Source organism: Platalea leucorodia (genome assembly GCF_965183815.1).
Source record: "Platalea leucorodia genome assembly, chromosome: 3".
Lineage (NCBI taxonomy): Eukaryota > Metazoa > Chordata > Aves > Pelecaniformes > Threskiornithidae > Platalea > Platalea leucorodia.
The window spans coordinates 67,566,607-67,580,159 of NC_138825.1; the positions used below are offsets into that span (position 1 = coordinate 67,566,607).

General features: G+C 36.5%; 1 protein-coding gene across 1 annotated transcript in view; it reads right to left on the reverse strand.

Annotated features, from left to right (window-relative positions):
* LAMA2 (laminin subunit alpha 2) overlaps positions 1-13,553 on the reverse strand; it is a 375,020-nt gene that overhangs the window by 82,281 nt on the left and 279,186 nt on the right. Inside the window, exons 33-35 of the mRNA XM_082305530.1 lie at positions 9,801-9,943; positions 9,162-9,260; positions 3,760-3,871 (exon numbers count right to left, since the gene is read on the reverse strand). Coding sequence (XP_082161656.1) covers positions 3,760-3,871; positions 9,162-9,260; positions 9,801-9,943 — 354 coding nt within the window. The remainder of the gene's footprint in view (positions 1-3,759; positions 3,872-9,161; positions 9,261-9,800; positions 9,944-13,553) is intronic.

The following is a 13,553-nucleotide window of genomic DNA, read 5'->3' on the forward strand; positions in this document are numbered from 1 at the left end:
AGGTCATTTAGGACAATCAGTTCCGTCTTCAATTTTAAAAAGTACTGCTGCTTTTCCATAGGCACAAGGCTCCCGAGTAACTGATTTCTCCAAAATAGCACAGTTCCTGGTCGCATGGGTACTTTTCAATATTTTAAGTTAAATCTTTAGTTGCAGAAACAAAAATCTGTCTTCCAGAATCCAAATAAATGACTATTTCATCTACACATTGTGTAGGTTTAGAGCAAATTATGAAGAAAATTCTAATCCAGTGATGTCTTCAATTTGCTAGCGAGAAATGAGATTTGGATCTTTAATCAAGTGTGGTTATGCATGGGGCAGTGAGGACTAGAAAAAGACTACACTTAGCTTAAATGGATCATGGATCACTTCTATGCATTATGTTATGTATCATTACTAAGTTACCTCAGGCCAGGAATAGGCATATATTAATTTTTTAAAAATCTGGAATAAATAAATAATAATTTAACCTCCCTGAATATTTACCTTGAAAGAGAAAATGGATATGTTATCTCCGTTTTTATTAGGTTCAGGAAAATTTATACCTAGGTTTACCTTTCTCCTCCATCCTCCACTTCTCATAACAATCTTTACTTTCTAGTCTTAGTGTACTGCAAACTATCAGAGTCCAGTGGTGCTAAAAGATTTGGATGCACTGACATAGACAAACACAAGGAATTGCAAAGCTGGGGAAATTCCATAGTTAAAAGGGAAAACTAGCTACAGGTACTCAGAAAGAAGTTCAGAAAGTCAACACTCAGTTCAGTAGAAATGGATCAATGGTCAGAGTATGGTCATTACAACAAATCACTACAAACTTCTCACTTGTAATAAGGAGTTTTTACGACTTAAAGAATTCCTTGATTCCCTGACGTTTAGGGAGTCATCTGTCAGATCTACAATCATGTACTTCTAAGCACTGCCTTCTCAAGCATTACTTTCAGTCAATGGAAAGAAATAGGTCCTTTCATGGCATTTCATCCTAAAGGTATTGCCTACAGGAAACAAGTACTAGGGAGCTCAGGGTCACAGATACAGGCCTGCGTTCCTAGAGATCCAAAGTACTATAACTTTCAGAAATGTGTAAACTAGGGATGGGGGACAAGGAATGGGCATAAAGAATACCTGCAGACTGGTTGGTCATCTCAATCAGAACATCGTGAGTGGACGTAAAGTCTTCAAGGAACAATCTAGCAATGTCTCATAGGTCAAAAAGAACAGAGACAAAGAAGGTATAGGGCCAATATGCAGTTAAATTTCCATCAAATTTTAAAATAATTTAGGAATGGCTCCAACATAAGGTGAAAGTTTATCCTCAGTTTTTGAAAGATGGTGATCTTGAACAGGAAGACAACGGAGGATGGCAATCAGAAGTAAGGATATAGAAATTGTCACAAGAGCAAGAACATTTTGAAGAACTCAAGCTGGAATGGCCAGAGAACTGCTGTCCTAGAAACTTGATCTGGTGCATGACATGGCAAATCCAGGAAGAAGACTGACTGACTGAGAACAAGTAAATGTAGTGCCTGTTTTGAAGAAATGGAAATTCTACTACGGCCTGAGAACTTGCTTTGGAAATAAGTAGAAAACAGCTTGTGGAATAAATGAATGTGGTTTTATTTTTTTTTTTTTTCCTAAAGGTGGCACATGTTAGACTATACGGTTTAATAGCAAATCCAGTTGAATATTTTCATTAATTATCCTGGAGGAATTAAAAAAAAAACACAAAACAACAAAAAAACCCGAAGTCTACTGAGACAATATGCTTATGAAGAAAAGTTGTGAGACAGTTAGTAGAGAGGGATTGGAATGCTATGCAGAAAGAACTGGATGACCTTCAAAACCGAAGTAATCAGACTGGAATGAGATTCAATAGTAGAAAATATCAGGTTGTGAACTAAATAACAACAGAAATTTCAGCTGTAAACTATGGCTTTGCCAGTTAGATACAACGTATGAATGAGAAGAACATAGCTATATTATGAATCTCCAATGTCACTCAGTTGTGAAAACAAAGGAAATGGTATCCCAGAATGTATTAGGAGAGCTGATGTAGGCAGGTTTTACTGCTACTGAAGTGCAAGACACTGAAGCAACCTTATTTCAATGCTTGTTACCTGGGCTCAGGAAAGACGAACCTAATTTTGAACAGAGGAAGTGAAATTATATGAAGGTGAGCAGGAGATTTGGGAGAATTAGCTTTAAGGTGTTTTAGTCTAGAAAAAAGGGGGCTGAAGGGGAATATGATTCCTCTCTACAAACAGTTGGGGGTGGGGGAAGGAGGAGAACAAGGAAGAGGAAAAAAACTATTTGAACTAAAGAACAAGGTTGGCAAAAGAACACATAATTATAAACTAAACATGAATATTTTTAGCTAGAAATGAGAAGGTTTGTAGTTATGCAGAGTTCTGAAACTGCCTCCTATTCAGATTGTGTGTATTTGTGGGAACTACTTTGAAAATGAGGGTTAGAAAGTTTATGATAGCAGGGGAGTAAATGCAGCAACCCAGGAGGTATCTTTCAGTCCTGTGCTCCTATACTCATCTATTCTTAAAATGTTAACTTGGCCACTAGGCAAACACATTGATTTTAAAGTCTTTGTCTACTTCTAAGATACTGCATAAATCTATTTCATCCTCTCAATGTCTTCTAACTCTGTAATTCCTATTGCTAAACCTGCTTGAGGAAACTTTTGTTTGGGTTACAAACACTGGGAATAAACTTTGTGGAGCAAAAAATTGGTTTAGCCCTTGTCATCCCAAATTCATGTTGAAATATGAAGAACATGCTCTTTTGTGTAAAAAAATTCTTGAAAGCTTGCTTACTTTTTCTTGTTGCTTTTCCCACATCTATTTCATGTCAAAGTTGCACGTCCTAAAGATATCCTAAATTGCTTTTCAGTTCATGCTACAGGGCATATACTGGGATGTGTTACATGAAAGGCAATATAAAATTTATTTTATAGCACTTGGACAAAAGTGGAAGCTTTCCTTTTCAATGAAATGGACCTTCAGAAGCGTAACTACTGAAATCAGTACTGTAGTGGCAGTTTCAAGGAAGAAAGAACAGATCAGTATTTTTCAAGTAAAAAACCTGTATGTGATTGCCAATCATTTTCATATTTTTCAGCCATTAGCTTATTTAATAGCTTCATGCAATATATAGGTCTTGCTTTTCAAAGCTTGCTTCTCAAGCCATTTTGCTCATAAGTCTTTATTGCATTTGTAAGTGCAGTGAATCAGCTTGTGGAAGAAAGAGAATTGGCTCCATGCCACTACTTAGGTAGGGTTAGGAGTCACTTGCAAATTCCAAGCAGCAGATGTTCATTAACAGCAAGTAGTAATGTATTTTTGAAGTCATTTTGGGGAATTAAGATGAAGTGTTAATGTACCAAGTGCTAAAATTACATCAAGCTTTTTTAGCAATACAGGTTTTTAACTGCTTTGAAAATAAACAAAAGCTAAGCCCTGTTAGTTACTTCATCATAATAGTTTTTCTTCAAATAACTGCAAAAATCCTGAAGAAACATACTCAATATTCTGCTAGCCTTTGTCCATAATCACCAGTGCACTAGCTGTTTATATGAACTGCATCTGTAGATTGCAGAAAGTCTGAAGACAGTTGACCGTAGTTTCTTCACTCAACATATAAAGCACATGACATTTCTCAGTGAATGAATTCTTCGCCACTGTCTCTCAGACCCTCTTCCCCACCATGCTTTAGTTTTCTTGAGAAACAATTTGCATATTTTTCCAATACCTTCAGCAGCTTGGAGAATGCCTTTGACGAACTGTCCAAGAGATTTCGCTCTGTCATTAGTCCTCTCAGCATCCTGCCTGGTTTGCTCACCATCTGCTGTCACCTTGGTAGCCTAGTGATCCAAATTCAGGAAAAGTATAATTAATAAACAGGACAAGGCTGCACTATGCAATATTCCTACTGGCTGAATCTATGTACAAAACTTTCCTCAGGCAAAAGGCCATCAATGAATTATTGATTAGATGTATGGGAAATTACATGCTCTGTTCAAGTACACAATTAAATTTTATTACCTTTTCCTTTAAATGGAAATTGTAAGGCTTTATTTTTGGGTTCTTAGAAACGCTAGGTGTGTGCAACAGCGCACAAAGGGAGACAGGATGAAATTATTCACTGAATTTGCTTAAAGAAATGTTGTTTGGAACCTTTTAATAGATTCTTCAGGGAATACTTTCCATAGTTTCACAATTGTGCACTTTTCGATTGACAAAGTGCAGTAGATATCATGACCTCTTTGCTTCCTCCCCGGAGGCATTCTCAAAGAGACAGTTCATGCCAACAAGCAAGAAGAATTTTAAATCAATACATTAATTAAACCAAGAAAGAGGAAAAAAAAGAGTTGTTTTTTTCAGCTCTAATGCTTGAAGTTGTTTGTTTATAACATATTGGGGTTCTCAGCAAAATTTTAGCTTTGTGTAACTAAACGCTTTATAATTTTATTGAATAACAGCAGCAGCAGGATGAAGACAGATGTCTGCTGCAGACCTGAAAAACGTGCTAAGGAAAGGAATAATCTTAAAGATACTCTGCTTAGCTCTCAAGGTCCCTATTTACAAAATGGACCGATTTTTATTACAAAGAAGCTGACCATTTCAAGCAAAAAAAGCTTGTCAAACTGTATTGTAAAGCAAAAAAAAAAAAAAAAAAACTAACATTTTTTTTTCTTTGGGGATTGCATTCCCAAGAAATCTCTTGAGGCAGGGCATTATGATCTTTCCTGTCTCTGGGAAATGGCTAGAAGGTCAATAATTCAAAATGAGCTTAGGTTTTCTCTGACTTGAGCTGTACAAACTGTTTTCTCAGTTACAAAAAAACCCCACACATTTCAATAATAGTCAAAGAGAAATAGTATCACTTTAACACATTTATTTTTGCCTGATTAGCTTCTAGATGGAAGCCCTCAAGATACATCAGGACAGCTGGGTTTCTGAAATGAAATTCCTGCCATTATTGTACCACTTACAGTTTTGGTTTACTTCAGAGTAGCTACTCTGAAAGTAATTTCTATCAAAATGGCTCAGATAGATAGAATTATACAGGAAGAATTAAGAACCCATACTGACTAGGGGGAGTTGGTTCCATTTTCATCCCTATATCTGTAGAGGAACATGGCTTTTCACATTTATACAGCTTTAATCATGCTACTGGTTACTTCCTCTAAGATTTACAAAACCCCTTTACCTGCCTGAATACAGAACTAAAATATTGTCACAGTGAGCTGTAAGAGGCAATTGGGATAGGAAAAAGGCAAAAATACAGAATGGTCTTGATGGACCACTGCTCTAACCCAGCTTGGCATTTCTGATGGCATTTCATTCTTCATGTAATTGAGAACTACCTTATTATTTATTGTGAAATCCTCCACAATCAGCCTTTTATTCTTTGGGTTTTATTTGCTTGGAATTTTCACATTCACTTTTATTATATTCTATAATATTTCTAAAAGTCCTTTACTACAAATGTTTTTTTTATAACTTACATATACTTTTCTTAGTTTTGATTACTTTTTCCACATTCATGTTAATTCCAGTTGGCCACTTTAACCTCTCAATATTTATGACTGAATGGCATGTACTACATTTTTGTGCACATTAATCTGTCATTGAACAGTTTTCATTTCCTCTCGGTGACAGTTCTCTTTAGTACTTAAATCCCATTCAGCTCCACCAAAGGCTTTCTACATTTTGCCATAATTTGCTTTGCTGAAAAATAACCTTTCACTTCATTATCTGGTCTAGCTTTAACTCCATAAACCAAATTAAATGGTAAATATTCTGCACATTGTACCTAGCCATTCCATGGCTAATTAAATGTTTCTATTTGTTAATAAAGTCCTACTCATTTCCTATATATTCAGTTTACTACAGTTCACTGTTTCTATAAGGTCAGTCTTCAGCATCTCTTAACAGTTTAAAGAGACACAACAAACTCTTTCTGGGGGAGCAATAAGGGTCAGGCAGACTGGACCCAGAGCAAGCGTTTGGAATGAATCTTCAAGAAGTCTGGACACAAATAAGACTTTTTGGCATAAAGGAGATCCCTACCATTGAAATCTAGTAAAGAAAGTATCATCTGAGATCAGTGAACCTGCTTTGGTGATGTTCACAGCTGGTACTTAGTGATGAAGGTTCCATGGAAGGCCTTGTCCCAATCTGAAGACTATTAGCCTCTTAGCAACTTAGACTATTAGCAAGTATTAGCAATTACACACACATTTTGGTTTTGGTTTTGTTTGTGTGTTTAGTCTGAGGTCTTCATCAAGCCATAAGAAACTCCTCTGGATGGCATCTGGAGAGGAGCCCTACAGGAATTTCTCCAGCTAGTGAGCTGCAGACCACAGAAGGAGGAGTAAACACAGACCTCACTGTACAGATGGAAGTTCTTGGCTCTCCCTCCAAATGCTTCCAACTATTGCAAACTAAGTTTCCTCTGCTACTACTTCCAGAATTTTTTGAGCTTGAGAAATTCAGTTGTATGGGAGAAATGAAAAAGTTTACAGTCAAAATAAGCATTTCAATCAAGAGAAGTGATTCTGATCCCTGTCTGAAGGTACCTAATTAGAAAGGAGGAGGAGGTTTTGACTAAAAGTAGTGAACTGAAAGGAAGTGTAGAGTCTGAGGTCTGCCTCTGGTAGTAGATGTGGGAATGCGCGTGCAAACATGTAAGAACCTAATTAGTGTGAGAAAGACGTGAGGTATGGCAGAGTGAATGAAGGAAAGAATATAATGGAAAAAAAAGAAAAAGGAGTGCTGCATTGATGTAAGAAATCACTGGTCGAAAAGAGACCACAAGGAAGCAAAAACCCCAAAGGTTTTGTAGCGACTAAATACTATTGTCTTCTACATTTCATCTTAAAACGGACAGAATTTTTTTTTCATGGAAATAGACTGCTCACCAATCCTCATCAACCTTTTTCTTCATCGCTACTGGTTTCACTTTGAAAATTTAGTGAGCCTGCAAATCAGATATGGGGAAAAACTTTGTTACCTATGGTTGTACCATGTGCCTCAAATGTTAGCCATTATGTGGTTATCTTCATTTGGAAATGAGACTTGAACACACTACATCAGGACTCACTCTTCTTTTTGGGACATTACTCCTATTTACAAACATAGAAAGAGAAGGGTAGGACTTGCCACCAGTTGCCAGTCCCCAAATTAAAAAACCCAACTGCAATCCAGTTAACAACGGTCTGTAAGGATGACTGGAAATCATAAGGCTACTTACTCATTGCAACAATGAAAAATGGCAGAAAGGGAAGCCCTGATAATCTGGCCGCTGCATTAAATCCCCCAAGATCACACCTTTTTCCCTCCAAGGTTAGTCTACAGAAGGTCAGAATTTGCAACGTTATTTTAGGTCATCTCCATGAGGGATTAAAATTTATTTAATTTTTGGTGGTGGTGGGGCAATTGGAAAAGGATACTAAAAAGAGCAACTATGCAAAGTAAAAAAAAATTGTCTTGGCCTAAGATTGAGAAATCTTAATACAAGAAATATAATCTTCCCTGCTTGTAGGGCTGTCATGAGTTAAAAATCCACCTAGACTTAAAACTACCATAGTTATTTCTGGCAGAAAAATAGAAGATCAAACAGAAGTGAAAAAACAAGCTTTCTTTACACTCACAATGAGTATGCATAGATAGATACCTGTGTATGCATGTGTATGTGGGTGTATAGACACACACACACACACATACATATGCAAACACACAACAGATGCTTTCTTACCCACTATCCATGATTTCATAGCTTTTTGCAACATTGAATATAATCCACTCAAACAAACCAGTTTCTCTGAGAATTTTAGTTCTCTAAGCCATTAACAATTTAAGACAGATTGCTAAAACTCTATGGGGTTTAGGTAAATTCTCTCAGATGTATATTCACCTGTACAGTAATCCATGTGTTTCTTATTTGGCTATTTCAATACAGGGGAGCACAACTCACGACCATGATTTTTGCTAGTCCTTATATTAACATATTTTGGACACCTATGTTTTTATTGTGGCTGGTCCATTTCCCTATTTTATTCTCCACTAGGTGGCACAATTTATATTATTTTCTTAGACAATGTCTTTTACCGACCAACATAAGGTCTATATTGAAATAAAACTTTCCTAATAAAAAGAGTAAATAGCACATCGATTGAAATCCAGAAGCCTCTCACTACCCTCATAAATGAAATATAGAACACATATATTTAAATAAACTCACACACCTTGTGCATATATTTGAATTCTCCCTTTAAATATTGTCCCCATTTCAATTACTTCATTCATTGACTCTTAATGAGAACTTGCTATTTGTTAAACCAGGTCTTCCATTGCATTGCTATAGAATTTCTTTAAAATAAGTGAATCAGACTAGACTACCATTTGCTCTACAGTAAACAATTTTTTGGAGAAACAAGCCAAACAGGTAACCCAAAATGGAAAATGAAACTGCAAACCAGCAAAATTTTTCCTATAATGTGCTTGAGACGGTTGGGCACTACATAACTCTGAGTGAAGCCAGGCTACTTGTATTGCAACAGGCAATCTTAAAAGAGAAACAGGCTGAGAACTATCTTGAGACAGACTCAGAAGGATTGAAAGGGAATATGATGAGATGATGTTTCTGATACAGAAAGCAGATAGCCTTACCAGAGGCAGTACTAATGTTCAGAAGAAAAGGAAGGAAACCAGGCAGTTCAGTTTCCAAAAGCCTCAGCCAGTCAAAGAAAAACTCCAGACGTGAGAAACTGTGTGATAATCCCATGGTTTTGTTGCCATTAGGTTTGTAACATAACCTGTAGCAGAAGTCTTAGGAAAGCCCATAAATGCTATATCAAGAACTCTCTTTCCTTTAGTGTCAGCTTTTCCAAATAAGTTCATTTTTGGGTGCTCTGTATGAGCATTATAAAGTTTTCTTACATTATTATAAAGTTTTGCAGAAAATATCTCTCAATGTATTGGCCCACAAAAAGAGGTTGTTAGAGGACTTGCTGCCATTTCAAACACTGAGACTGAGAAGCATCTTATAATTCATCTATTAGTTCATGTTTAATTCATATTCAGAAGATTTCTGGCATTATGCAGCCTTAACCAAACCCGTAGACTCCACCGTGATCACAGGCTTACTCTTGTCAGTAGTTCATCCATTTCTGTCACCAGGGTATCCAGATTTTCTTGTGCTAGCTGAAGAAGTCTCTCTGGTGCTCGCTGAGGTGAAAGCAAATGCTGTTGGGGAAGAGAGAAGGGAGAGTGAAAATCTGTATTTAATGGATCTCAGTGCTTCCAAATATTGTAGAGAAGAAGCATCAAAAATTTCCTTTTCATTACAGTATTCAACTCCCTTTTGTCATTGATTCATGTGTCACATCCATCCAACATATTTTTCTCAGGAATCTTGATAGCTTTACATAGTTCAGTGGAGAACCTAGAAGTATGGTAGGGAACATATAGTATGTAAAATACATAACTGCTTTATGGACCACCAGCGTGAACACTATTTTATTTGTATGCGACATCACTTTTTTTGTGCCTCCAGTATAATTCTTTGCACATACATAGACAAATTACTGCTCTGAGATTTATTTATTAAAATACATCAACATAAATAACTGTAATAACTATTTATCAACTAAAGCAAGTTTGAAGTAATTAAATCTTGATTTTTTCCTTCTTCCCTGAACCTACTCACGGCTGTATGTTTGAACAGGTTCAAGTACAGTTGTACTGAAGTCCTGTCATTTATGTATGTGAATACTGTAAACACACCTTTAATTCCTGTGTCATGTTCTCAAAACCATGCAACATTTTATATGGAGCAGGCAGTGGACCACTAAGGTTAACACTCAGGATCATCTGGTTTAGCCGATCCAGGTCACTGAGAAGGAGTCCTGTGCATTCATCATCACAAGCTGGAGGGAAGAACAGCAAAGCTTATTTATTCCTGCTAAATGTTTAAGACATATGTTTGAGCTAGAAATTTTATGGCACACATACAATTCTGTGAGAGGTAACACTAATTTCAGATAATTAACCCCAGAAGCAGAGTGGGAGAAAAAATGGAAACAACAACTGGGGAACAGGAAAGACCTTATTGCTTAGGACTTGGTAATGGGACAGTTTAATATAGAACATGAAGAGCAAAATTCGTAGGTTTACCTCACAAAGAGGAAATAATTAACGTTGCCCATTTTGAACTAGCCAATATAAAATCCGAAATTAGACAAGCAATTTGGATGAAATCTGAGAAAAGTGGACAGATAATTTGGAAAATCTAAGGAGTGCTTCAAGAAGTATAGTATGGTTGTGGGTTTGAACATAAGAAAAAACTAAAGAAATCTTAAATTTACATACTTTATAGGCATATAACAGCATGGTTAAAGTCATATAACAGCATGCTAAACTTGTAATGCAGACAGTAGAAAGACTCCAGGTGAAAACACTGATAGTTTTCTTTTAAGAAATTATTTTCCCCACCTCCTTTGACTAACCAGCTTATAAGTTTTTCAGGTATGCTTCCTTTCTTGCAAATACTCTTTAGCATGTAAAATACTGGTGCATGCCACATATACCGAAAGGAGTTTGCATTTCCTCCCCTCTTGCTTTCTGTTAACTATCACAAGAAACTCTCATAACCTTTAAGTCTGGTATCATTTATGCTGCAGACAGGAATATTCTTCATCCTTTAGAAGAGAGTTGTGGGAATGCCTTTCTGTTTCCCTGCATAAAGATGCTACACAGGACTGGCAAACCTAAACAACGTCTCAGGAGATGGAGCAAACTGTGAAACAATGAATTCACTGGTGATGTTAAGAGACATGGAGGGTTGTACCTAAAGTTTTACAAGTATGTAATTATTTATTTCAGCAACACTGCTAGGCAGCTCAATGGCTAAAAAAACCCACTAAACAACATGTATGTTTCTGTAGAAAAAGAGAAGTAATTTTCAACAGAGAATTACATTTTTTTCCTGAAATCTATCCTTCATGTAGATTAAATCTTTTCTGTTCTTTAAAGTTTTCACAGTTATCTAAATGTTGCTCTTATTCTGTAGGTTGGCTGTTCAATATAGCAAGGAGTTGAGTCAAATACAGAGAAAAGAATAATGAATACTAGTTTAATACACCATGAAACTCATGTGATGATTGAAAAGGAGACAAGATAGATGCTGGATTAGTGCAGTAAGAAGTGGGTGCAGAAAGCTAGATACTGTTATTTTTAAGACTTTTGCATTTTCATTGCTTCCATTTGCAGACTTCTTCCTCCTATTTCACAGGATTTTGTTACATAAGCTGAACTGCACTGGAACTTCTCTGCAGTTGTTAACTGTGGGCATGATACCTTCTGATTTATGTTTCTATGTGAAATTAAAAAAAAAAAAAAAAAAAAAAAAGCTTATTACCATCCCAGCTCTTTTAGAAGTCTGAGAGAATTAAAGGAAAAGCAAGTTTTACAACCAATAGAATGTTTTATTTAGCAAATACCTCTTCTGTAGCTGGTCAAGACTGTAAATAGACCTGATAATCATTTTGCAGGATGAAAATAAGTGTTCTCAGACCGGAAAAGAGATAGGTTTTGTTGTTGTTGTTGTTTGTTTTTTGGGGTTTTTGTTTGTTTGTTTGTTTGTTTTTTTCTTTCCCCCGATACATTATTTCACTTATGAAACAAACTAAATCTATTCACCCTCAAAATTGTCAGAGTGGCTGGTAATAAAATGCTAAAAAATTGCTAAGTGTTAAAGACAAACTCAATTCACACCAATAAGAAAAAAAAAATGAACAGCTTATGAAAAGATGAAGTATTCTCAATGTGAGAATTCAGTATAAACTAACACCTCTTGTACAATAATCAGGTTGAAAAGAGGAAATACATCAAGTGAGGACCAGAGTTGGGTAGATGAGACAGGACTAAGCGACTCCAATATGCAATATGAAATGTTCTGTAGATACAGGAAATATTTCAAGAGCATGATTATATTTTGGAATACTAAATATTTCTGTGTCTAGCTATAAAACTGTTAGGATAAACTTGTGTCTAATATTAATAAATGCAGCACTAAATTCAGATCATTACAGTAGTCCAAGCATGTAAGAGGCAAATCATGCAGTCAATATTACAATAGTCCAGCAAGCAATTAATGCAAATTACTGAATTTTCCATTTTCACCACACTTTCCCATGCACAGTAAGTCCTGTAAGGATTTTGACTTACCTCTTGTGAGAAGCATCTCCAAAGTATGCATGCCAAAAAAAATTTTTTTTTAAATAGTTGCTCAAGTACTAAAAGACACTATAAGTTTATGGACATCTAACCACCTATTCCATCTTACAAAGAGAAGACTATGTACAATAAAGGAATCGCATGTCTAAACCACAATGTGTTCCTCCAATTGAGTGCTTATCTAACACAATTTTGCTTTAATACATTCATTGCTGTTAAGATTCAGAAGACTGTGTTAGGACTAGGTAATTATTGGTCTAAGGGCAACCATGCACCCTCTGATATGAGGTGGTATCCTATGATAGTCAGTGACTCTTCAGTATTAGTTTCCTGTTCCTTTACAATAAAAAAGTGGTGACCTGCTGTTAGGTTCATTAATCTATTGGCCGTTACCCCATTTTTCCTATTTTGGCACTAGTCTCACACCAAATAATAAACAAGTTCTCCTCTGCCCTCCAAAACAGAACTCCTGTAGAGAGCTGAAAGCTTTAGCTTCCCTTTCATGGGTGCTAGTTTCAGGGAGTTAGCACGATCAATATATCTCCAAAATCAGGGAAAATTCAGATCCAGATCAGGGTCTAAAGTACTGACTCAGGTTTATTTCTGATTTTCACTATTTATAAAGCCTCATTTGCTGGTTCTGATACATACCAATACTAGTTAGGTTTATATAGTGCTTGAGTTGGGCAAAAGATGCTTGAGCATGGGTCTAAACTCAACAGGAGCTCATGCATAAAAAAAAGGGAGAACAGCTGATAGCTTATCAGCCTCTAGGCCAAGTAGGGGTGCCCGTCCCTTGTTGAGCTCATGCAGACAGAGAAGCAGTTGGCCAACACAGAGGTAAGTTTAATTCTTATGGCTGCGCTATAAGGGCTCACAACTTCTGTTAAACTCTGAACATAGCAGAAGCTAGTCCAATGCTTCATAGATCTGGTGTTACACAGAGTGTCTTTCTTTTCAGCTCACTCTGTGATAAGAAGCTTCCAGCTCCTGCTGAATTAAGGACTGTGTAGGAGGTAGGAGATGCTTCTTTTCACAGATTCTTCACAATTTGCCTCTGACAAAGACAGCATCTCTGCTTAGTTCTGGATTTGGGAGGGCTGAGATCATGGAGCTACTCCCTATTTTAGAGAGAAAACCTTGATTCTGTCAGGACCAGTGGCTAGGAGCTTCCTTGTTCTCCTGGGTGCAGAACTGAGTGGCAGCTGGGAAAAACTCCCTCTCATTGCAAGCAGCAGTCTACTTAGAGTACAATATTTAAGTGTCCGTGACCTGGTATTAAAGGAATCTGATTATATAATT